Source organism: Camelus dromedarius, chromosome 8, assembly GCF_036321535.1.
Source record: "Camelus dromedarius isolate mCamDro1 chromosome 8, mCamDro1.pat, whole genome shotgun sequence".
Lineage (NCBI taxonomy): Eukaryota > Metazoa > Chordata > Mammalia > Artiodactyla > Camelidae > Camelus > Camelus dromedarius.
In genome coordinates, this window is record NC_087443.1 from 41,949,027 (window position 1) to 41,975,996 (window position 26,970).

General features: G+C 32.3%; 2 protein-coding genes across 14 annotated transcripts in view; one reads left to right on the forward strand and one right to left on the reverse strand.

Moving 5' to 3' along the window:
- The window catches only part of FAM13C (family with sequence similarity 13 member C), a 542,774-nt gene that overhangs the window by 130,846 nt on the left and 384,958 nt on the right, over positions 1-26,970 (forward strand). The window lies entirely within an intron of this gene.
- Positions 1-26,970, reverse strand: part of PHYHIPL (phytanoyl-CoA 2-hydroxylase interacting protein like) — a 46,218-nt gene that overhangs the window by 13,026 nt on the left and 6,222 nt on the right. Inside the window, exon 1 of one of the 3 annotated variants that reach the window (XM_031461306.2) lies at positions 23,373-23,650. The exons of the other annotated variants lie outside the window; for them this stretch is intronic. Within the exon in view, the coding sequence (XP_031317166.2) occupies positions 23,373-23,382 (10 nt within the window). The 5' untranslated portion in view covers positions 23,383-23,650. Of the gene's footprint in view, positions 1-23,372; positions 23,651-26,970 lie in introns of those variants that run through there. 3 annotated transcript variants of the gene reach the window in all.

The window sequence follows — 26,970 nt, forward strand, 5'->3', positions numbered from 1 at the left end:
GATGGCTTCACAAGGGAATTCTACCAAACATTTAGGGAAGATTTAACACCTATCCTTCTGAAGCTATTCCAGAAATTGCAGGGGAATAAGCACTTCCAAACTCATTCTATGAGGCTATCATTACCCTGATACCAAAATCAGACAAGGATATAACAAAAAAAGAAAATTACAGGCCAATATCACTTATGAATATAAATGAAAAAATCCTCAACAAAATACTAGCAAATTGACTCCAACAGTGCATTAGAAGGATCATACACCATGATCAAGTGGGATTTATCCTAAGGATGCAAGGATTTTTCAATATCCTCAAATCAACCAATGTGATATACCATATTAACAAGTTGTAGAATAAAAACCATGATTATCTCAATAGATTCAGAAAAAGCTTTTGATAAAATTCCATGTCCATTTATGATAGAAACTCTCCAGAAATTGGGCATAGATAGAACATACCTCAACATAATAAAGGCCATATATAACAAACCCACAGCTAACATCATACCATATGGTGAAAAGCTGAAAGCATTTCCTGTAAGATCAGGAACAAGACAAGGAGGCCCACTCTCATCACTTTTATTCAACAAAGTTTTGGAAGTTTTAGCCATAGCAATCAGAGAAGAAAAAGAAATAAAAGAAATCCAAATTGGAAATGAAGAAGTAAAACTTCTTTGCAGATGACATGATACAATACACAGAAAACCCTAAAGAAGGAACCAGAAAACTATTAGAACTCATCAATGAATTTGGTAAAGTTGCAGGATATAAAATTACTATACAGAAATCAGTTGTATTTCTGTACACTAACAATGAAATAGCAGAAAAAGAAATTAAGGGAACAATCCCATTTACCATTGCACCAAAAAGAATAAAATACTAGGAATAAATCTACCCAAGGAGGCAAAAGACCTGTACTCCGAAAACTATAAGACACTGATGAAGGAAGTTGAAAATGACAAACAAATGGAAAGATATCATGTTCTTGGGTTGAAGAATCATTATTGCTAAAATGGCCATACTACTCAAGGCAATATACAGATTCAATGCGATCCCTATCAAATTACCAATGACATTTTTCACAGAGCTGGAACAAAAAATGTTACAATTTGTATAGAAACACAAAAGACCCCGAATAGACAAAACAATCTTGAAAAAGAAGAATGGAGCTGGGGAAATTATGTTCCCTCACTTCAGACCATACTACAAAGCTACAGTTATCAAAACAGTATGGTACTAGCACAAAAAACAGACACAGCTGTAAGTGGCACAGGATAGAAAGTCCAGAAATAAACCCATGCATGTATGGTCAATTAATCTATGACAAAGGAGGCAAGAATATACAATGGATAAAAGACAGTCTCTTCAGTAAGTGTTGCTAGGAAAACTGGAAGTTAGACTGAAATTAGAACATTCTCTAACACCATATACAAAAATAAACTCAAAATGGATTAAAGATTTAAATATAAGACCAGATACTATAAAACTCCTAGAGGAAAACATAGGCAGAACACTCTTGGACAAAAATCACAGCAATATATTTTTTGAACCAGCTCCTGAAGTAATGAAAATAAAAGCAAAAAAAAAAAAAAAAATGGGGGGATCTAATTAAACTTGAAAGCTTTTGTACAGCTAAGGATACCATCAACAAAATGAAAAGACAACCTACAGAATGGGAGAAAATAGTTGCCAATGATGTGACCAACAAGAGACTAATTTCCAAAATATACAAACAGTTCATACACCTTAATATCAAAAAACAAGCAATCCAATCAAAAAATGGGCAGAAGACCTAAATAGACATCTCTCCAAAGAAGACAGATGGCCAACAAGCACATTAAAAGATGCTCAACATCACTAATTGTTTGAGAAATGCAAGTCAAAACTACAATGAGATATCACTTCACACCAGTCAGAATGGCCATCATTAAAAAGGCTACAAATGATAAATGCTGGAGAGGATATGGGAAAAAAAGGAACCCTCCTACACTGTGGGTAGGAATGTAAACTGTTGCAGCCACTACAGAAGACAATATGGAGGTTCCTTAAACAACTAAAAATAGACTTACCATATGATCCAGCAATCCCAATCCTGGGCATATACCCAGAGAAAAATATAATTCAAAAAGACACATGCACTCCAGTGTTCACAGCAGCACTATTTACAATAGCCAAGACATGGAAACAACCCAAATATCCATCAACAGATGACTGGATAAAGAAGCTGTGGTATATATGTACAATGGAATACTACTCAGTCATAAAAAAGAATAAAATAATGCCACCTGCAGCAACATGGATGGATCTGGAAATCATCATTCTAAGTGAAGCCAGAAAGAGGAAGAAAAATGCCATATGATACTGCTTATATGTAGAATCTAAAAAAAAAAAAGACACAAACAAACTTATCTACAAAACAGAAACAGACTCACAGACATAGAAAACAAACTTATGGATACCAGGGGGTAAAGAAGATGGGAAGGGATAAATTGGGAATTTGAAAATTCCACCTCTTGAGGAGTGATGGAAATGTTAACTATCTTGATTGTATAACTGTGTTGACTGTGATACATATATGTTAATAAAATTTATAAACTGCAATATGGTTGCCACCACAAAGTTAGCTAATAGCACCATCTTGTCCCACAATTATCATTTCCTTTCTGTGGTGAGAATACTTAAGATCCAGTTTCTTAGCAACTCTGAAGTACATAATACAGTATTGTTAATTAACTATAATCACAATGCTGTGGGAGAGGCAGAATTTTAACAGGTGAAGACAGTAGTGAAAGAGCTGAGGACATGGCATTCTAAATGGAAACAATAGAAAAAGCATTAAGCAACTGTATTTTCTTTATAATCCTTATTCTTTTATTTTAGGGCCATATTTCAGAATAGAAATCATGCAACATAATCTTTTCATCTCATTATATATGTATGTTTCATTATATATGCATGTATGTATATATGTGAATACATACGTATTATATGTGTATGTATGTATTCACACAGTGCATTCATCTGTGTGAATATATAATACACACATATATAATGATACAATATTTTTTCTTTTTAATTGCTTTGTTCAGAGATTTATTTACCTATCAAAATCCTTAAATTCCTTACAACCTGAGATGTCTTTATATTTACCTTTTTGAAAGATATATCAGAGGAAAAAAATTACTTGGTTATCAAGATTTCCTCATGAATTACCTCATGAAGTGTCTCCCCCAAAATGATTAATCCAAAAATAGTTTTGTCTGAATTAAGATTAAAAATGTAAACTACCTAATAAACAGATGTACTCTGACAAAAATTGCAACATAACATGTTTCTATTTATTGAGAACCTGTTTGTAGCAAAATTTTTGTATCGTTGTCCCTTGGCCCCACAAATTTTGTAAAAATGAGTAATTTTTCTTCCTCATATTATCTTCCCTAGAAGATAATCTAAAATCATAGTTACAGTAGTTAAAAGGGCATAAATAACTCAGTTTAAATGACATAAAAGAAAGAGTATTAGGTAATAAAGGTAGTTAGTTTTAAAAATGGGCCTTAGGCTGTCCTTCTAAAAAAAAATTACAAGTGTTAGGTTCACTTCCCTTAAAAGCAGCAATCAGGAAAAATTTTCTCTTATCATATCTTTTTTTCTTCCTAAAGTTTTAATGATAAAAAAATCAGCTACCATATAGTACAAACAGGAGGGCTTATTTTACAATGAAAATTGTATATATATGTTAAATACATATATTAATAATTTTCATTATAAAATAAGAGATACAGTCTGCTGTGGTAAAAATACTTTTCATAAAACATTAAAATGCTGCAATACTTTTAAAGTCATTAAAGAAAAACTAATTAAGACAGTAATAAAACTCAAAATAGTAACTATAACAAAATCTGAAACTGTTCTCCACTTTATTCACAATAAACTCCCAAAACAAAATACTCTCAGTAGTAACACTGAATATTGTTGAAACTTTTAGGAAAAAACAAAACAATAAAAATCTCTTGTAATCTCTATACTGTTAACATACTGCAGTATATTGTTTTATAATCTGTTTTTCACTTACTATACTGTGAACAATTTCCTATGACATATAATTTTAATACTGGTATATTGTATTCTATTAATCAGTCATCCTAATACCAAATATACAGATTTATCCAGTGTTTTCCTGTAATAATACTTCAATCAACACTATTCTATGTAAATTTTATGCATATCTATGATTTTTTTATCTTTGGATAAATCCCAAGAACTGCAAACATTGAATCACATTTGTTTTCATCAATTTGTATTCCCAACTACAGTTTTAGAATGTGTATTTTTTGTACTTTTATTAATTCCATGTATTACTATTTAAAATGTCTATGTATAAAATAGATAAACAACAAGGTCCTACTATATTGCACAGGGAACTATATCTACTATCTTGTAATAGCCTATAATGAAAAAGAACATGAAAAGGAATATATGTATATATGTAAAATTGAATCACTATACTGTACACCAGAAATTAACACATTTTAAATTGACTATACTAAAGTAAAATAAAATATCCAAGAGTTTTGATGGGCAAAAATTGAAATCTTATTTTATCTTAAAAAAGCAAAAAATGAGCCTTAACCTAAACCACACACCTTATACAAAAATCAGCTCAAAATTGATCTGAAAACTTAAATGTAAAACACAAAACCATTAAACTTTTAGGAAAAAAAAAAAAACCAGAAGAAAGTCTTTGGGATCTAGACTAAGCAAAAAGTTCTTAGACTTAAAGCAAATGCATGATCCATAAAAGGAAAAACACTCAGACCCTCCCCACCTTTATTTATTTTTGCCTACTTGAAGTGCCCTTCTACCAATGCTTCAGCTAATTTCTCCTTTTTGCTTTCTGTATCTTGATGCTACTGTGTGTGTGTGTGTGTGTGTGTGTGTGTGTGTTTATAACTTCATTGGGCATTATAGCCTTTTCAATTAAAAATAACCATTTTTACCTTAATATATGTAATGTATTAATTATACAAAATAATTTGTATCCTGATTTATTTCTATTTGCATGTGTATGGAATATCTTTGTTCATCTCTGCATTTTATTTTTTACTTTAAATCTTTTTGAGTAAATTTGGTTTAAGTGTATCTTTTGTTTAGGTGGATCTGTTTCTGACCTCCAGGTATATGTTATCTTCTGTTTTCACCTCTGCCTTTTCTTTTATATTCTGAACAAAAAAACTAAGTGTTTTCTCCATATCTCTGATTTTTTCCTTCAGTGTGGCTTCCATTCTTTATCATAAAAGTTTCAGAATTGGTATGGCATTATAAATTTTCTTATATTCTCTCCTGTTCACAATTAGGTCTCTTTATATATTAATTATCTCTTTATGTACTAGTTTATTATCTTATCTAATCTTTCATTTTTTGTTTCATTAAATCCAATCTTGAATTTTATTGAGAATACAAATCAGAATCTATAACATTTACATGGTTTTACTATAGAAAATCTTTCTCTGCAGTGTTATTATACCTCTTATTGCTACATTTTTCTCCACCTATTTCTTTGTAGAATCTTTTCATAGATAGGTCTCATTTTAGTTTTTCTGTGTATTTATCCTTGAACAAGAAGACATTTCTAGGTCTGGCAAAGGATCTATCTCCTCGCTTGCTATAAGAGAATGCTATCAAACTTCTCCTCTTAGGTCTTAATCTGAAGGGGCAATTATGCATTTATTTTTCTGGTTAAGAGATCCTGAAGTCTGTATGAAGAGGAAAAAGAACCAGAGACATGGATAATTTGAGGACAGAAACATCATCTCAGTTTATACTCTTGGTTTTGGTTAACCTACTGATAGAGGACAGCTTGCCACCTCTAGCATTCTGTCTGGTCTGAAGCCTCCCTCCAGTTACAATGTAGAGCCAAGTTTGGATTCTTTCATTAATTGCTGATTATCACATCAGAAAAGTGTCTTACTATTTTAGGGATATGCCTCAAACCTACCAGGTGGTACTAGTGGATAATACCACTTTCTGTGGCCCACAGCATACCTGCTTTCAAGGACCACTGAACCACAGCAACTAGGAAAATTCAAGTGGAGTTGTGCTCCCATTGATCCCTCTATCCACCAAATCAGAGGGTTCTAGATCATGTCCCTTCCAAGAGCTTCTCCACTATATTTCCTGCAGTAACACATGGTTTTCTGAGGAAAAGGAGTCAAAATTATACAGTCCTTTCTATAGTGGGAATTTCACGTGTAAATTATGTAACAGAGACTCCTCAGTGAGTGGAATGCTGATGGAACTTTTCCATAATTTACCAGTAAGTAAATTAATGGTATAGTCACACTGGATTTGTATAATTTCACATGGCACTGTTTCTCTGACTCTTTCACTTAATTCATTAATTTCTAAAATCTGGAATTAAATTGAAAGAGTTTCTAATAAAAAATGTACGTTACTCTATACCTTTACTGATTTTGACCCCTCAGCCCCCATCCAGGGGATATTTGACAATGTCTAGAAATATTTTTTTTATCAACGCAACATAGGGAGGGTGCTACTGGCATCTAGTGAATTTACTCTGTGAAGCTTCATTGGTCCATGACATAAAATATCTAATCAATTCAATCAGTTAAGTTAAAAACCTCAAATAAGTCAGTTGCTTAATGTTAATGTATAAGTCCTTTGAAAAATAACCTAAACAGTTAATAACTTATTTTTTATATCACTGAACTCAGTTATTTTTATTTTTATTATTATTTTACTATACATTATTTAGTGGTATCCTATCCACTTGAATACATGTTTTTCAGATTTAAGATAGTTGTAATTCTGGACATCCAACTTCCAGAATTAAAGGAAACTAGGAACTGAGGATAAATATCCCTTAAGTATTAAAATAGAAAATAAGATATAGGACTGAGACATGATAGAAACTAAAGATTATGCTACACTACACAAGAGAGGTAAGAACAGGCTTGCATATTGAGGCAGCATTTGAAAGAGGACACAGGAAGAGCAAAGAAAAAATTGCAGGACTAATCCAGGGAGGGAAATGTGAAACAGACACAGCTAAGAAAAGTGATGGAACCCATGAACAGATCTCAGAGGTAGGCCAAAGGCATTTCAAATATTTTGCGTCCCATTTTTAATAAGGTAACCTGCATTTGTTTGTTTATCTCTAAATATCACAAATTATACATCTCCATTATGCTAATACTCAAATTAATTTCCTACACTGACAGCATATCGCACACACACAAGTACACAACTACTGATTACAGATTGGCTAAGACTGTATATACCAGGCAGGCAGACAAGAGTTTGAATTCTAGCTATGCCACAAGGAATTGTCTGATCTTGTCTAAACCTTGCAAAACTCTCTAAGCCTCCATTTCTTCACAGGGTCAATGAGTTTTAAATCAGGTAACACAGACAGAAAAAACATTTAATACAGTATCTAGCATGTAGTAGACAATAAATGTTAGATAATTTAACATTACATTAACAGAAAAAGCAATATAAATTCACTCTGTCCTTTGGTCTAATTAATGCATAGTTCACTCTTCTAATTCACTCCAGAACGTCAGTGCCTCTGTGTCTTGAATGATTATTTTCTTTGGAAATCCTTCAAATATGCTGACATTCATTAGTGTCCAGATACACGCAACTATTTTTAGTAATCCATATATGCTAAAAGAGGCTATAAATTCCTAATTTTGATGTGACATTTGAGTATAAATAATATCTAATTATCTCATGCTTCTTGCTTGAATATACTCAACATTTATAAAAACAAAAACAAAAACAAAAACAAATCACACCTTATTTATTGTCTTTAGAGTGTTATTTTATCTTAGAGCCTGCCACCCTGCTTGGAGTATTCCTTCTTTCCACAGGCCTTTAGTTTTTATTTTTGTACAATATATCATTTTTTATTACCTCTTTTCTATGCACCTAATTCTTAAGCCTCTCTTTCTGAATTATTTCTCTCAGATTTATGATCATAGCACATCCTAATTATCTGTACATTTTTCATAGTTATTTCACATCCAAATCATTAATATTTTTGAAAGCATATTTCCCAATTATACCCATAGTTTCCAAATGACATTTCACCCCTATTTTGGATCTTAGCATCTCTATTCTGTGATTATCCTTCCTGGGGTTGTTTCAAATCCATGTAACAGTACTTCTCTATTAAGAGAATTCCAATTTATTTTTCAAGAAACTTTTATGAGGTACTATTTTATTCTTCACCAAAGATGAAACTGCATTTATTGAACCAGCTGCAGGGCTATTGAAACCTCCTGATACCAACATTTTTTCACAGCTTCTCATTACTCTAGAGGTTAGGAGTTACAAACGGAGGACATAAAAATCCAACTATCGCAACATTAGGAAAATAGTTCTACAGGGAACACTGGCACCAGAATATTAATGAAAACTTTTCTTCTCTGTAAAGGCAATCTATGTGGTCAAAAGCAGGGGAATATGATCACCCTGGAACCTCAGACTCCTGAAGTCCAAGACACCAATATTCAAAAGAATCTAAAATGTAATTAAATTACAGTGCTCATGGACTTTACAGTATTTTGCTCTTTTGTGTGAAACCAAGAAAACTGGTTGATTTCTGTGATGCTGATCCTTCACAGATAGCACTGGATACTTCATTTCACAGAAGAAACAAGAGTCTGGCTTTCACTGACATAAGCAGCAGCACAAGATTAATGCTTCACACTATTAGTAGGCTTATCTCTCTTGGCTGTATCCTGTGTTAAATTCTGAGTTAAACTGCCTAGTCAGTTTTAAAATGGATGTGATCCCTGCCCCTAAAGTTGAACTGAAGCTCTAGTAAATAAGCAGCAAATAAAAAAGTGAAACTCATTCAGTATCTACTCTTCAGTTGAAATATCCAAAAATTATATATACGTGGTTTAAAATAACTAAAATAGCTATGATTTTTTTGTCATTTCTCCTTATAAAAGCCAAAATGTGTTAAACAAGTTTTAAAGATAAGATAAATCTGTCTTTCACTTGTTTCGGTACTCAAATGTCAAACCTATATGGAGAATAAAACTGAAGAACACACCTGTGACAAATGACATGATGAAAGAAATCTATAAGAAGAGAAACAATTTTGTATGACTGAAAACAAACACTAGATGACAACCGTAAACATCAAGGCTAGCCCAGGTTTTCTCACTAACTAGGCAAATCAAGCTATTTATACCTTGGTTTCTTGGTCAACTATAATAAGATTTAAGTATAGCATTCAATCAAAACCTTTTAGTAATAGAAACATTTATTAAACATTTGTACCCACTACACAGTGTTCTGAATGTTTTACATGTATTTTTGAATCCTCATAAAATTTATGAATTAGTATTATTATCATCACCCCATTTTAACAGATGAGGAAACTGAGGTAAAAAGAGGTTATATGACTTGACAAAAGTCAAATAGCTGATATAAAAGCCAAAATTTCAACCCAGGAGGCAAGCATTAAATTGTAGGTTCTTAACTGCTATAACTACAGCTGCCTTATGATCATTGCTCTAGAATATTTGTATTGTTTTGGGCAAATCACTTAACCTTCTCTGTTTACTCACTTGTAAAATAAGAGAACTTACCTGCATTAGATACTCTCTGAAGTCACTTCCGTCTCCACACTTGGCTACCACATTTTTTCTAAGTTCAGTTTTCTTGAGCTTCTAGCATGTATTAGTTAACAAAATTTTCCATCACCTCATGGTCAAATTAAACATATCCTTTTATCGAAGAATTCAATTCTTTTCTCATAATATTTCCTTGCAATAGGGCCATTAAATGGGACATCATGGTGTAGTAGAGTAGGAATAGAGAAGTTTAGTATCTGGTCCAAGTTCTCTTATTGACATGTTGTACGACCTTAGTTATTAGCTAAGTCATTTTTAGTTACTAGCTAAGTCACTTACTTTCTCTTGAACTCAAGTTCCTCCTCTTTAAATTGAGGGGACTTGCCAATGTGTTCCATTAATTTTAGAGATGTTACATTTTTCTTGATTTGAAAAAGCCTAGATGATAAAAAGCAGAACTGATCAACTTTAATTTACTTAAAAGTCGACTATTTATGCCTGTCTTTTTGCCATTTTATAGTATTAAATCCTCAACAAGGACACCTAGGGGTAGAAAAAAGTGGGAACAGGCAAGGGGCATATCAGTTTATTTTGCTAGTTATTAGCAATTCAGCATAAAAATGGTGTGAAGGGAGGCAGAATCTACCTTAAACTTAAGGTCTGAACTGCTTTTGCTGCTCCTTTTCTCCATGACTACAGAACAAACACGAACTGTTTGCATAATCCTATTCTTTGCTTTTTCAATTTACCTGAGCTTTGTTATTTTTATATGAATTCAGTAAGACATCTGTTTTGTGATTAATACCTTGTAGTCTACTAGAAATGCAGAGGAAGATATACATTTGAAGTGGAATTATTTCATGAAATCATCCTCTCTCAGGGAAAAAGATACTGTCCATTATGGATGTCAACTCAAAGTTCTTCCCTCCTTCCCCTTCTCTAATAATGACCCTTGTTCCCCTAGTATATTTAGTAATCTTAAAAAATTATCAATATATAAGCAAATTCATTTAATTGACATAAATGAAGGTACTTCCACGTAGTAAAATAATGAGCATCAATTTTCAAAACTTCAACAAAATCGTGGTCACAATTCATATAAAAGTGAAAAATAAATAACTTTTCATATAAATGGATCCAATTAGCATTATATTGTGACTTATAAAAGCAATTGTGGATAGAACACTTTGGGTCATAAGCCTGCTTCATGAAACTCTATCTAGAGACTAGTTAGTGAACCACATTTAATTTATTTATTCCCACCTGTGTAACTAAAAGCACTTTTATTGTACGAGACTTATAGATGGATGCTTCATGTTTACATATTACATTTCAGAACGTAAATATCAAACTGTCTAAAAAAATACCTACACAAGCAAGTCACTGATCAATTAACACTATAATTTGTTCACAGTTCTATTTACTTGGCTTTCTACTTTTTATTATTTTTAAATACTACTTTCTTATTTATTAATGGAATACATGCAGGAAACAGTCCCAAAACGACTAAGGGATACCAAAAAGTCTTTTAAAATATTTAGGATATAATTTTTATGCATATGATCAACACCAGCTAATTTCAATAAAACTTATTCAATATGATAATTCCACAGCTTCCCCAAAATAATAAATATTGTATACAAAATCTGTACTTCTATATTGTAATGAAATGCTTTACCGTGATGCTAATGAAGGTTAATATTCAGGGAACCTCATTTGCATGGTCTTCGTCCATGGCCTAGTGCATAATTTTTTATTTGTAATTATGTATTCTTTTTTCTAAAGCAGGTCTTCCAAGTTATATAAGGTTGAGGTGACACGTTATTTAGATCCACTCCTACAGAGCAGGTTAAAAGTTTTTTGAATATATGAAATCTAGCCAATTTTAACCTATTCTTTATTTTTTTAAAATTTCAAAATACAGCTTTATACAACTTTATATAAGGTATATACTTTAATATACCTTTATACAAGGTATACATCATGATTACTTGATATACATATACATACACACACACAATGGATAAATAGATAATGCAATTGTGGTGTGTGTATGTGTGTTTTTGCAAAATGTAGTCTACTATAATATTACTTATTAACTCAAGGTTATGAAAAGGCAGTTCTCCTTAATACATAAATTTTGAGTATTAGAATCTCCCTCCAAGAATGGCAAAATAAAATAAATATTACAAACTGTTTTCTCAGATACAGTTTCAAAGCTAATTGATTGGTATGTTCAACAGACATTAGTTGAATGCCTAAGTGCCAGAGATTAAAAGATCGATCAATGAGACACGAGTTCATTCTTTCAAGAAGCTTACATTATAATCTAGCAAACATATATATATGCATATGTATATAAGTGTGTATATATACATGTCAATTTTTAAAGCTCTCTTATATACCCTTTCAGACAGTGATCAATTTCTTTGCTTCCCTTCATAACGAAAACTTCTCTGAACACCTGCCAAAACATGCTATCTCTATTTTTCACCCCTGATTCCCTCTTAGACCCAGTCAAATCTAGTTTCTGCCTCTACCACTCCAAGTCCTTATGTCATGTCACCAATAAACTCCATGTTAGCAAATCCAATGTATACTTTTCAGTTCTCCCCTGACTTTACCTTTCAACAGCATTTAACACAGGTCACCATCTACTGCTTCTTAAAACATGCTCTTAGTTTTTCTCCTATCTCACTACTCCTTCATATTCTCCAGACCTTTGTGACTAACTAAAAGTTAGTGTTTCTCAGAGGTCTACATTAGTGCTGTCCAACAGAACTTTTTACAATGATAAATGTTTCTTACGTGCTGTTTAGTATGGTTGCCACCAGCCACATGTGACCATTGAGCACTTGAAATGTAGCTAGCGTGAAGGAAGAAATACACTTCAAGTTTGATGTAATTTTAATTTTAAATACTCATTTGACCCTAATGGCTACTATACTGGACGACATAGCTTTAGAGAAAGCCCTTTTTTCTTACTTCTCCCTGTTAAGTGATCTATCATCTTTTCTGCTTACAGTTTCCAAGTTTATATCTCAAGATCTGAAGTGTATTTAACACCTCCACTTGGATGTCTCACAGACATGTCAAATTTAAAATATCTGAAACAGAACCCTTGATTTTCCTTCCCAACTTATGCTCCAACCCAGTGTTCCCCCATTTTAGTAAACTGGCCTCAGCATCTGCCCAGATGCTGCATCTAAAAATTTTAGATTTCAACAACTAATACAGGTTAACTAACCTTTTTTCAATTGTTCAAAAATTCAAGTTCTTTTCTCCCTGAAGTCTGCTTCCCCTGTCATATAATGCTTTACCTCCAGTTCTCAAAAAGCTCCCTCTCATCCTTCAGGTCTCTTATCTAAATTAAGTTTTTCCTCTTATTACAGATACTCTTCATAAGCTCCTTATTTCTTTCCTTCAAAGTTCTTCCATAATTTGTATTTGTTAATTTTTATCTTTAATTGGTTCTTTTAATTTGATCATAAGATCTATGAATGCAGGGATCATGTCCATCTTGTTACCAATATTTCCACAATGTTAACATAAATATTTATTGGATACATGAACTAAGTGTCAGTCCATTCCTCAAATTCATAAATGGAACGTTATTTTTATGCTTCTAAAATACCACTTAATTGGCAAAGGAAATTTTAATTATTTGATTCCCAAAGGTTCATAATAAAAGAAATTATCCATTTTTTCTTGTACTACTCAGTTGGTAACCTATTAGAAAGCAATGCTCACTTTTATAGATCCAATAAAGAAGTTATGTATACTTTAAAACACGCATGACACTACAGTGTTTTGCTATCGCACTGTATGGGTAAATCCTGCCAACCCCAGCCCCAAATAATATGTTCTTTCAGGCAGACAATAACAGTGAGCAAGAATTTATCTCTCCAAATAATTCTAATGGTTTTATCATTCTGAAAAGAATGTATAATATTCAAAGAAAGGAAAGAAGTGTACCATAAAAGGTGTACTATCTACAGTGTTACCGAGCCTCTCAATTCCCCTCTGCAACAATAACCATTATTAACAGTTTTTCCTTATATCCTTCCAGAATATTCTATGCACACAGCCTTGTTATCTGCCTTTCCAGATCTGGAATCATTCATTTCTTCAATTTCTTCTTAGCTGTTTTTCATGGAAAATGACATTTTAAGAGCATAATTTGGGCACTAAAAATATTCGTTCCTATTGGGTTGATCTTTATTTTTAGGCTTTTTCATTTGACAGACCTAAAAAATAATTGTTTTATTTTTAAAGAGGAAAGTTATTATGAGTTCTACTAATACTTCTATTTCAAATTTAGTACTATAGGATTTTAATTTAACCCCTTCAAATTATATTCCTACTTCCTTCCTCTCATGTCTGGTTCTCAGTGGGACTAGGAAGATAAAATTAGAATACTACTTACTCATTTTTTTAAATCCCACAATCCACACATTAACAGTCTGAGATAATATAACGTTACTACCAACAATATGATTTCTGTAAACAGTTGTTAGTTTTTTTTTCCTCAGCTCTGTTTTCTGTAGGGTATATATCACGAGGGAGGTACACTGTAACTGTTATGTTTTCAAGTCACTCGGAATACTTCCTCTCTGTGTAATTATGCTGCTAACTGGATAAACTCTGAAGTTTAATTTTATTTATTTTATTTTAAATTTTAAGAGTATTTTTGGTTTTATGTTTTCCCTGTATTAAAAGTTATCAATCTTTCTTATGATTTCATGGTTTTGTGTCACCCCTGAGCATCTTCTGCATTCCTAGAGTACATATTTTTAAATATTCATGTTTTTTTCTTGTGCTTTTATGGTTTTATTCTCTAAATGTTTACAACTTTGATCTGTATGGAATTACGGTAGAGTAGGAATCCATTTTGTCTTCTTATCCAAATGGCTATGTAGTTTCCCCAACACCATTTATTGAATAATCCATCTTTTCCCTCAAGCATTAGAAACATCTCTTAACCACTTATTAAGAGTCCAGACTCATAGCAGGCGTTTCTAGTGGTAGAAGAGTTAGTGACAATGGCTGAGAGCATCTACTGGCAATGGCACTAGTGGTAGTACCTAAAGTAGCCTATTGTTGTGGCAGAATCTTAGCTGTGTTGCATCTTGTTTTCTGCCCAACCTAGATTTTCTGGCTTTAACACAGATTAAGAGTCACTTGAATTTCTTTTAATATATTGTGTTTTGTTTCTTAAACACAGTAGTTTTGGCTGTTCGTAGCCAAGAAGCCTAACTTACACAATTTGATTTTCCCTCCACAATTCAATGGTGAGCATTCCCCAAAATGCAGCCTTTGGGTCTCTGCTCTACATTCTGTGGCTGAAACTCATGTCCATAATTACAATTACCAGAATTTTCACTACCATCCCCAGCAACTGACTCCTAATATGTACCTAATACGTATCACTGAACATGAGCTCATATCACCTCATTGTTTTTATATTTTCCATTTCACATGGTAAACATACCTACAGTTGGTTATCCTACCACTGAAAGCTACCTTTTAAATATTAATTTTCTAAAAATATTCTGAAGCTTTAAAAGATAGCACAAGGTGTTAAAGGCAAAGCAAGCAGAATGACATTGTTAGAAAAAGACAGGAGAAATGGCAGGAAATAAGGCCAGATTAGGAGACAATGGTAAAGTCACATAGTTTTTTTATGGTAGAGAGTTAATATTTAATAATACAGACATAAGCAACCACTAAATAATTTTGAGTAGTAAATTACATGATTAGATTTTTGTTCGAAAAAACCACTCTGGCAGCACTGAAGAAAGTGCAGAGGAAAATAATGAGACTATCTTTTTTCTTTTTTAAAGTCCTTTTATCCAAACAGATTTAGGATCTTACTACACATTATAAATAGTCTTCTACAAATTATTAACCAAAAGCTATAATTTGTAACCATATACAAAGTATGGGTGACACCTTGAAAATGACAGACAACAAATACAGTTTCTAATCAAATCAAATTGACTCAAAAACTGAATTATAATTTATCATTAATTTAATATCTATGATGCACAACTTGAAGAGCAGATAAAATCTACATTTAGAAAATTATTACACCATTGGGAATACATATAGCTTATCTATCATATAATCTTAAGTGTTACGTTGAGATGACTCTAAGTCTATGAGGGCCCATAAACTACAGGGCACATAGCTACTTAGGGAAACACTTCACTCACAGTTCGGTTTTACCTGTAGAAAAATAACATAAGCCCTTTCTTTGAAAAAGGGAAATACGAAATCAGAAATACAAGTTTAACTTTAAGAAAGGGATCAGCTTTTATTTAATGACAGAATAAACAAAATCAGTTGGCCTTAAAAAAGTATTTTGGTTTATTCAGATGTTGTACTCTAAAGCAGCTAAAGTTATACTTAATGAACAAAATAAAAGACTCATTTGTGATATTCTTAAGTAAGGTCATTTACTGATGTTCTATTTTTTTTTTTATCTCTTTTTAACTGAAGTATAGTTAGTTTACAATGTTGTGTCAATTTCTGGTGTACAGCCTAATGTTTTAGTCATATATATATGTGTGTATATATATATATATATATATATATATATATATATATATTTGTTTTCATATTCTTTTTCATTATAGGTTACTATAAGATACTGAATATAGTTCCCTGTGCTATACAGTACAAACTTCTTCATCTATTTTATATATAGTAGTTAGCATCTGCAAATCTTGATCTCCCAATTTATCACTTCCCACCCTTTCCCCTCCAGTAATCATAAGTTTGTTTTCTATGTTTGTGAGTCTTTTTCTGTTCTGTAAATAGGTTCATTTGTGTCTTTTTTCTTTTTTTAGATTCCACATATGAGTGATATCATATGGTATTTTTTTTCTCTTTCTGGCTTACTTCACTTAGGATGATGGTCTCCGGATCCATCCATGTTGCTGCAAATGGCATTATTTTATTCTTTTTTATGGCTGAGTAGTATTCCATTGTATAAATATACTACAACTTCTTTATTCAGTCATCTGTCGATGGACATTTAGGTTGTTTCCAAGTCTGGGCTATTGTAAATAGTGCTGCTATGAACATTGGGGTGCATGTATCTTTTTGAATTAGAGTTCCCTCCAGATATATGCCCAGGAGTGGGATTGCTAGATCATATGGTAAGTCTATTTTTAGTTTTTTGAGGAATCTCCATACTGTTTTCCATAAGAGATGCACCAAACTACATTCCCACCAGCAGTGTAGGAGGGTTCCCTTTTATCGACACCCCCATTTGTTATTAGTAGGTTTTTGAATGATGGCCATTCTGACTGGTGTGAGGTGATAACCTCGTTGTAGTTTTGATTTGCATTTCTCTACTAATTAGCGATGTTGAGCATCTTTTCATGTGCCTACTGGCCATATGTATGTCTTCTTTGGAGAAACGTTTATTTAGGTCTTCTGTCTATTTCTTGCTTGGGTTATTTGTTATGAGTTATTTGAGCTGTTTGTATATTTTGAAAGTTATGCCCTTGTTGGTATTTGTACCTACTTAAAGCATATTCTATGACTTGTTGTACCTCTTGATAGGTCTTTTTGTAAAGTTTTTCAGAAACCTGGGTTATTGGCATAAACCCTATAAACATTCTATACACCCTATAAATTCTTTAGCTATATAAAGACTTTTCATGGAATTTGACCTTGATGTAGATTTCTGTAACAATAAAACCATTTAGGTTTCTTTTGCTCCCTTTCAAGTCACTAGAAAGGAATTCTTGTACATGTAGCCAACTGATCAATTTACCATAATCTGTGGTCTCTTTAGTAATCACTACAGTCTGCCAAAGTTGAGACACGTGTACTGCAGTTTATGTTAGTTTGACTTTTACTTTGTAAATTATAATATGTACATAAAAAAATAATAAAGTATTAACAAAACAGTTTGAAAAACATTTCTGAAGTATACCTATTACTGATTTTATTTTGTGGGATGATATTACACTGAAAACTATAAAACATTAATGAAAGAAATTTAAGACAACACAAATAAGTAGATAGTCCATGCTCATAGATTGAAATAATTAACATTGTTAAAGCGTTCCTACTACCCCAAACAATTTGCAGTTCCCTGCATTCCCTATGAAAAATTCCAATGGCATTTTTTACACAAATAGAAAAAAAAAAGTCCTAAAATTTATATGAAACCACAGAAGAATTTGAGTAGCCAAAGCAATCGTCAGAAAGAACAACAAAGCTGAAGGTAACATGCTCGCTGATTTCAAAATATATTACAAAGCTACAGACATCAAAACAGTATGGTACAGAGCATAAAAGGACACAGAATTATGGAATAGAACAGGAAGTCCAGAAATAAACCCATGCCTATAGCATCAATTTACAATAAAGGAGTGAAGAATATACAATAGATGAGGACAGTCTCTTCAATAAATGAAGCTGGCAAACTGGACAGCCACATGCAAATGAATGAAACTGGACTACTATCTTACACCATCCACAAAAATTAACCCATGGTGGATTAAATACTTGAACATGAGACCTGAAACCATAACACTGTAGAAGAAAACATAGGCAGTAAGCTCCTTGACATCACTCTTGGCAACGATTTTTTTCATTTGGTAATACAGGCAAAAATAAATAAGCAAGACTACATCAAATTAAAAAGCTCCTGCATAGTAAAGAAAACCATCAACAAAATGAAAAAGGTACCGTACTAAATGGGAGATAATGCCTGAAAATCACATATCTAATAAGGCATCTGATAAAATATATAAACAACTCACAAAATTCAATAGCAAAACAATAAACAATTCAAATTAAAAAATGGGCAGATGAAATTAATAGACATTTTTACAAAGAAGAAATGCAGATGGCCAACAAGCACATTAAAATATATTCAGTATTGCTAATCATCAGGGAAATGCAAATCAAAACCACAAGGAGATACCACCTCACACTTGTCAGAATAGCTATTATCAAAAGAGACAAGAAATAACAAGTATTGGTGAGGATGTGGAGAAAAGGGAGCCCTTGCGCATTATCGGTAGGAATGTAAATTGGTGCAGCTACTGTAGAAAATAGTGTGGAGATTCCTCAAAAATTAAAAATAGAAGTGCCTTATGATTCAGCATTTCCACTTCTGGGAATTTATCTGAAGAAAAATGAAACACTAATTCAAAAAGATATATGCATCACCATGTTCACTGCAACATTATATGCAATAGACATGAAAACAACCTAAATGTCGATCAATGGATGAAGGATAAAGAAAATGTACACACACACAATGGAATATTATTCATTCATAGAAAAGAATGAAATCTTGCCATTTGAAACAATATGGATGGATCTTGAGGGTATCATGCTTAGTAAAATAGATCAGACAAAAAATGACAAATATTGTATCTCACTTATATGTGGAATCTAAAAAACAAAAACAAAAAGCAAGCAAACAACAACAACAAAAAAACCCCTGAATAAATGGGTATAGAGAACAGATTGGTGGTTGCCTGAAGCAGGGGTAGGGGTGGGTGGATGGAATGGGTGAAGGGGGTCAAAAGGTACAAATTTCTAGTCATACAATGAGTAAGTCATGGGGATATAATGCACAGCATGGTGGCTATAATTAATAATACCATATTGCATATTTGAAAGTAACTAAGAGAGAATACTTTGAAAGTTCTTATCATGAGAATTACAACTACGTATGGTGATGGACATTAACTGGAATTATTTTGTGATCATTTTGCAACATACACAAATATCAAATCATTACATTGTATACTTGAAGCTAATATACTGTTATATCATTATACCTCTATAAAACACATTTAAGAAATGGTTTTGATCATAAAGAGTATTTAATTATGTAATGTAATCGTAATGACTACTTTTGAATGTTGAGTGGATTTATTACAAATACACCTTGCTCTATAAAGCAAGGTGTGTAAAAACAGAATAAAAAGTTCATTCTTAAAACTTTTTTTAGAGAAAGACAAATACAACATAATATCATTTATATATGGAATCTAAAATATGATACAAATGAAATTCTTTACAAAACAGAAACAGACTCAAAGACACAGAAAACAAACGTATAGTTACCAAAGGGGAAAGGGAGTTGGGGAGGGATAAATTAGGAGTTTGGGATTAGCAGATACAAACTACCATATGTAAAACAGATAAATAACAAGGTCTTACTGTATAGCACTGGGAACTATACTCAGTATCCAATAATAAACCATAGTGGAAAAACCACACACAGTTTTTCATATTCTTTTCCGTATATATACATACAAAACTGAATCACTTTGCTGTACACAAGAAACTAATACAATTGTAAATCAACTATATGCCAATAAATTAAAAAAATTTTTTGATCTTACACCTCATATAAAAAAAGCTGAGATTTCTTTGTAAATTATATACACATATTACTGTATAATATACAGTCATCCCTTGGTATAACTGAGGGGGATTGGTTTCAGGACCCACTGCAGATACCAAAGTCCATGGATGCTGAGGTCCCACAGTCAGCCCTCTGTAACTCAGGTTTCACATCTTGGGATTCAACCAACTGTGAATCATACAGTACTGTAATATTTATTGGAAAAAACTACATAAATAGATCTGTGCAGTTCAACCCTGCGTTCTTCAAGGGTCAATTACATTACAAAAATTGTAGATTATGGACAAAATAGAAATTTAATATAATAAAAATATGGTATTTAAAATATTTTATTACTAAAATAAGTATATGAATATGTGTTCTTATTTTGATAATCTTGATTTAACATTTTATGATATAGCAATTCGAATGACAACCTCTAAACTTATTTAAGATACCTGGTTTTAAGGGCTGTTACATTTGCAAAAAATACCTCACAAGAATGGGTACATCAGAATGGAAAAAGTGCATTAGCAAGTAGGTGTCTTATGAAACATTAATAATTTTTATTTCTCAGTTCCATACACCAATCATATAAAGGCATCCCATGCACATAGGGTTAGATGATAGTTTGACATATGAAATATTTATATAGATAAGGTTAATCAAACTTTTTTATATTAGATAAGATAAAAATATTAATAGAACTTCTATTACTTCTTCCATGGCCCAACTGATTATCTTATGTGACATCTGGGGTTTATACACAATATACCTATAGCATTTATGCGATACTTTTGAAAGTCCTTATCCTGTAGAAACAAAGCATATAATTTCCCCATAAAAAGTAGCAGAGTATAACAGATAAATATAGCCTTTTGCAGAAACGCTTAATGATTATACAAGACAATTAAAGTCATTTTAGAAGCAACTAAGTAAATTCTGGCACCACAATAAATTATGTTATCTTATATTGTTAGTATAATAACATTAGTCAATGCAAAAATTCTGCAGAACTACTTTTCAATATAACAAAAACTATTCTGGGTAAAATCCTTTTTCTCCTTTCTGTTTTCTTACATCATCACACTTAGCTTTCTTAGGAGTCTTTTACTTAAAAACAGTGTTGTTGACATTTCACAAGAGTTCTGTGTGCCCAGAGAAAAAAATTAAAGAAATGTTTATAGAAATGCTGGGCAAAAAGCTTTGTAGACTCGTAAGTAAATGATATGAATGCAGCATTCTAGAGTGTTTCTGAATTTAACTGTCAGCACAATAACAACTTTGCTATCTTAGACATGATTTATATAGAGATGAAGCTAAAAATGTTAAATCTTTGTATTTCCAATGTCTACTATTTACGTCCTCTTGTAAAAATTTCCCAAGATAATTTAAGAAAGCATAGACAATGTAGCTGGTATTATATTTTACTGCCACTTTGCTCTTCTGTCACATTCTTCTGAAGGAAACATAACACTAGAGAAATGACAGAGAACATTACTGTGGGAAAATAATTATTCCCTGATGAATGTGTTTCCTAAGTTTAGATTTCAGATTTCAGATTTTCTTAAAGGACAGCACACCTGCATTTTAAAATGCAGTGAAATTAAGTAAATACACACACACATACACTTTTCTTTGTCCTAAGTAGTATCCAGGATATATGCAGGTATCCAGGAAAGTACATTTAATTTTTTCATTAAATTATTAATACACAATTGTCTTTGTATGTCAATAAATTAAATTGTAATGTATTAATACTAAAGGCAAAAAACTGGGAAAAATATTCTTCAAATTACTATGAAGGCAGTGAAGAAAAAGTTCAATGACTGTTGATCCATATGAAGCTTTTAGAAATATTTGTGTAGCTCCTGAAATATTTATATAGATGAAGATACACTTCTACATACATAGTGCAGAATAAAAATTCTGGTAGAGATGGCTAGATTGCATGTGGAACATTTATCACTACTTCAACCTCAGGTTTTATTAATATAAATTTTATTAGTAGAATTGGAATGAGTAAAGCTTTTAGCAAAACATACAGTGCAAACAGCAAATTCCAGAATCACTGTTTTTTCAGTCATTAGGCTTTCCTTTCTTCCCTTTAATCACTAAAAATAATAAACAAAAAACCATATCAAGCTGCAGGGAAATTAATACTGGATGTACTAAACTGTATGAAAATATATAAAAATAGGCTCAAACACCCAAACTTAGTGCAGCTTGAAAAAGTTACATAAAAACTATTATTAAAATGGAAGATTTATCTAAGTTTAGACCCCCAAATCTGTAAGGAACAAAAATTAAGTGTAAAAAAAAACTCTTATTTAGACTAGCATCCAATACAGACCATAGTAACATTAAAATTAGCATGTTTAAAGTCAAAATAAAGTCTTGGAAGTACATGTTCAGTATGAAAGCTTTAGAAATAGCTTTGGTGAAGATTTTAGTTTTTCTTTAGGCTCCAGTGTCATTATTTTTCTGCTAATTTGAGTTCCAACAGTTTATTTTATGCACTGTTGCCAATTTTATGTTGCCAAGGAGGGAAAAATTAGTCCAGTGTATTTTCACAGTAAGCACAGAAAATCATACATTTAACTTTTTCCATCAATATAAGGGAGAGAAATCTACCGAGTATAGAACTTAGGTCAGTGTTATTTCTTCCATGTTAACTGCCCCAAATAACCACTCCCAAGCCACAGTTAATTATATCAAAAGTAATTAATTTTCAAATGCTCCTTTTAGACACCACAAAAAAGACACCAACTTTTGAATTTACTCACTCTAATAAGCGGTTCAACAATCTGACATGAGTCTAAAAGACTGACAAGAAGATGAGGGAAGAAACACTTAATAAAGGAGATACAGGAGCAACAGAAAAACAGCTTGTAGAGGACCACCAAATTTCATCTTTAGCCTCAAACTCCCTTCCTGAGACACAAATAGATATTTCTAACCACCTCTGGACATTTCCATCTAGGTAGGTATTCCACAAATATTTCAAACCTAATTTATCCAGAAAACACTTTAATAGCTTGAGAGTAGCCTGTTATCAAAGCTTTTCCTTCATATTCTCTCCAGCCAACAATTTCTACTTTATTTACTGGTGTCAAAATGTACCCAATCTCCCAATCTAGCAAACTTAGCCATTAACAACAACTCCTTTTTCATATTGCACACTTTCAGTTTAATTACAAAGTTAACAGATTTTCACTTCAAAAATGTTCAATTCCACCCCTAATTTTTATCTACCTTTTCTTAAAATTCCTATTATCTCTAACTGCCCTGTAAGAGGTTAGACGCTTGAGCTTAATATCCCAGTTCATTCCTCAAAATGATATATTAAAACCAGATATGTAATATCTCTTCCTTACCTAAGAACATCGTTGGTCAAGCTACACAGAGCGCGGTTCTCCTAGTGTGGTCTCTGAATCACCAACATCAGCATTACCTGGAAATGTGTTAGACATGCTAATTCTTGGGCTCCACCCCAGAACTAACGAATCAGAAACTGTGGGTGGGGTCAAGCAATCTGTTTTAACAAGCCCTCCAGGTGATAAATTTTGAGAACCAATGGCTTAAATTGGTTCTGACAAGTGATTTCATTTTTTTTTTAACACACAGCTGATTAAGAGGTTCAGCAAACAGTATCATTTAACTTTCTTCTTAATAATTTTGAACTATTTTAAAAACTATACTACAGCATACATTAAATTGTGATGTTTTATGATTTAGCATAAACATCAAAATAAAACTTTGTCTGTTACTTCAGTGCACAAAATGGCACAATGTATAAAAAGTTATGGCACTGATCATGTTTCATGTTTGTTTTCTTGAAGTCAGCAAGTATTACTCAAGTAAAATTTTTACAAACATTATGTGCTTGCATGCAGTGTTCAATTAGTTGCAGGCAAGGCTCAGGTGCATCTGTTTGGCCCTTCAACTCATCAGAACAAATTAAATAGAGGGTTCATTTTGAATTTTGTGAACTTCTTTTTATTTGTGAAGTTATTCTAAGTTTGGGTTAGAGTTACACTTTTTCCAGCATAGGTTATGAAATAATTACCTATAAAACTAGAACTGGATCCCTAGTTAAAAGCAGGAATGTTAAACAAATGTTAACAATTGACGTAACATTAAGACAGAATTGGCTCCAGGTGTCTCAAAGTCTTTACTAATTAGTAGCAGTTGATTTTTCAGCTAACATTTGGGAGCTCTCAATAAAGCTAAAATACAATGTTAAATTTCAATGGTAGTCATCTGTTGGTAGAATTTACAGTGTAGTGATAAAAACTGGTAAATTTTCATGGGGTTTCGTAGTCAAGGTTTTGCAAATACAGATATTCTCTGCATTCCGAAAATTTGCTTTACGCCACTTGGTTCTTACAAAATATCTACAGTAGTACCTGTTTTTGCTAACCAAAAAATTCCAAAGAGGATTTTCCCTTCTACAAAAAAAAAGGTGAAAAGCTAATATAATCTTCAGCATCCGTTTTGCAAGGAGCCATTACTGAGGCAGTATGTACCCTGAGCAGGGAGACCAGCACAGCCAACTTCCTCCCTGGGAACTACAGTCAGCATTCAGCATCAAGCCGCCAGAACTCTGAACTGTCTGTGAGCACCTGTGCTTTATATGGATTTATTTTGTGCATCCATTAGCAAGATGTGTCCTAAGGTAATTGCTTCTTCACTTTACATCACTTTGGCTTAGGAAAGCTTTCAGAGATACGCTCTTCTTTTGGATATGGAGTTGGGGGGAACCTGTAATGATATGGTCTTTGAAAATTCTGTAATTTTGAAAAAAGAAGTATGCCTAAAGTTATTGTAAATCTAGCAGTTAAAATGTGCTCGGAACAAAGTCATCACCTATAAACAATAGCATACACAACTGGAAAAAAATCTTAGTAAATCCTGCATGACAGTGCAACAAATATGTTAAATTGGTAAATTGTTATCAAAAAACTGAAAGAAATATTGGTACATGACTAAAAATGCAGAGAATACAAAATTATTCATCACCTATGCTTAATTCAAATGTTGAGATTATGCAGGATCTTTCCAATTTAACTGCATGAGAATACGAATGTGGCATGTCTCTCCATTTACTTTTGTTAAAATTTCCCAAATAGGTAAATTCAAGGATGCTAAAAACAACACACAATGGACAAGAAAATTTTAATGTCTAGATTACCATCAACACACCATCAACTAAACTGTCAGAATTATTGAGATAACTATATTGAGGGAAGTAGATAAAATTTTTTTTAAATTCTGTAAAAGCTATTGTCAGCTTTCATTGAGTAGGAATTGTTCAGTAATAAGGACTGGATATTAAGATATTTCAATATAGTTTTGCCTAATTACATATAGACAATCATTTAAATTGATGGATTTTTCTCCTATTTTTTTGAGCTAACTGTAATGGTACAGATAGAAAATTTCAAAGTTAATTTTTTCACACCAAACTTAGGTGGGTATACTGAAGCACAGTGTAAGTATTTCAAAAGAAATATGAAAACACTTTATTAATTAAAAAGTCCTTTGACAAATATCTTTCAAACATAAATAAATATTGACTATATAACTTTGTAACAAGCTGAAAAAACTGGATTTGACAATACAGTCAACACATTACCAAGCTTATAAATGCAGATAAAGTATCAGTAATGAAATTGATCCTTAGAGTTAAGATTCATCATTCAAATAAATCAAATTAAGCTATTCTGAAATTTTAAGAGATCAGCACAAATAGGACTGTTTTAAAAATGTTATCAACAAGTATCACAGAATATTACAAGACACATTATTTTCTCACTAAACAATGAAAAAAATGAACTGATGAATGAATCAGTTTTATCACTCTCCTCCAAAAGGACTTACACTGATTTAACTTTGGGAAGAAATTCTTACTATTTCTCAAAAAACTCAAAGCATATGAAAAAAATGTTGTGCCTTGTCTTTAATGGCATAGCATATGTCTAGGGAAGTTATAAGCCTTTCATACTATTATTAGATAGCAACACTTCCACAGGCTATAGAGAACAAAAAGATTTATCTATACTGGTTGCCACAACCACTACAACTAACAGTATATATGCAAAAATCCCACAACCCCTTTAAAATGAACCACAAACTTGGCCCAAATAATCATAATATCACAAACAAAACTAATCACAATTCAGAGTATGATGCTTTTTGTTCATCTCACATCTAGTGAGCGATTTCAAAATGCAGAGCACTTGTTCACATTTTTTAAAAGCCCGTATTGTAGATTTATTTCATCTTTGGTGTTTAAAATTAGCCTTCCCCAGCATGTGATCACTCCTCACGTTCAAAGGGTAAAACACAAAGCTCATTAGAGGTCACTCCCAAACTGAAGTCAAATTTTAATATTTCTTTTTCACCTAGGTTGTAGTCTCCCTAGTGGAATATATAGTTCTATGAACAATTCTCTTCTTCATTCTGGAACTTTTCCCCCTAGAACACAAGTGGAGTTGCTAAATGTTCAGGTTTCCAAGGAAGTCTCTTACCTTAGATTTCAAAAGTCTTAATGTTCCAAATTCTGTTCATTTTCTACTAAATGCCTGTGAAAATTCTCCTAAGACTCTAAAACTACCTTTATGCAGATGACTCAAAAATCTCTATTTCATAATGCTTTATAAGGTATCAAGTGGTTTAGTTTTTACCTAGTAATGATTCTGAAAATATTATCATTGGATGATGAATAGCCCTAAACAGTGGGGATCAAGAAAAAGCAGAGTCTAAAAAGAATGTAAATGTGTTCTCCTGTGGGGATCCCCACTGAAGCAGTAAGAAGGCAGTATATAACACTGTTCTGGGCATATGATTTCTCTGAAAGGGAAGTGCCTCTGGAAAAGGCACTTGGGACTTATTTAGGTGTCCAATGAGACCTTAAATTTGAGACATAAAATACTGTCATCATGATGTCTAAATACTATTTCCTTTCTCCTT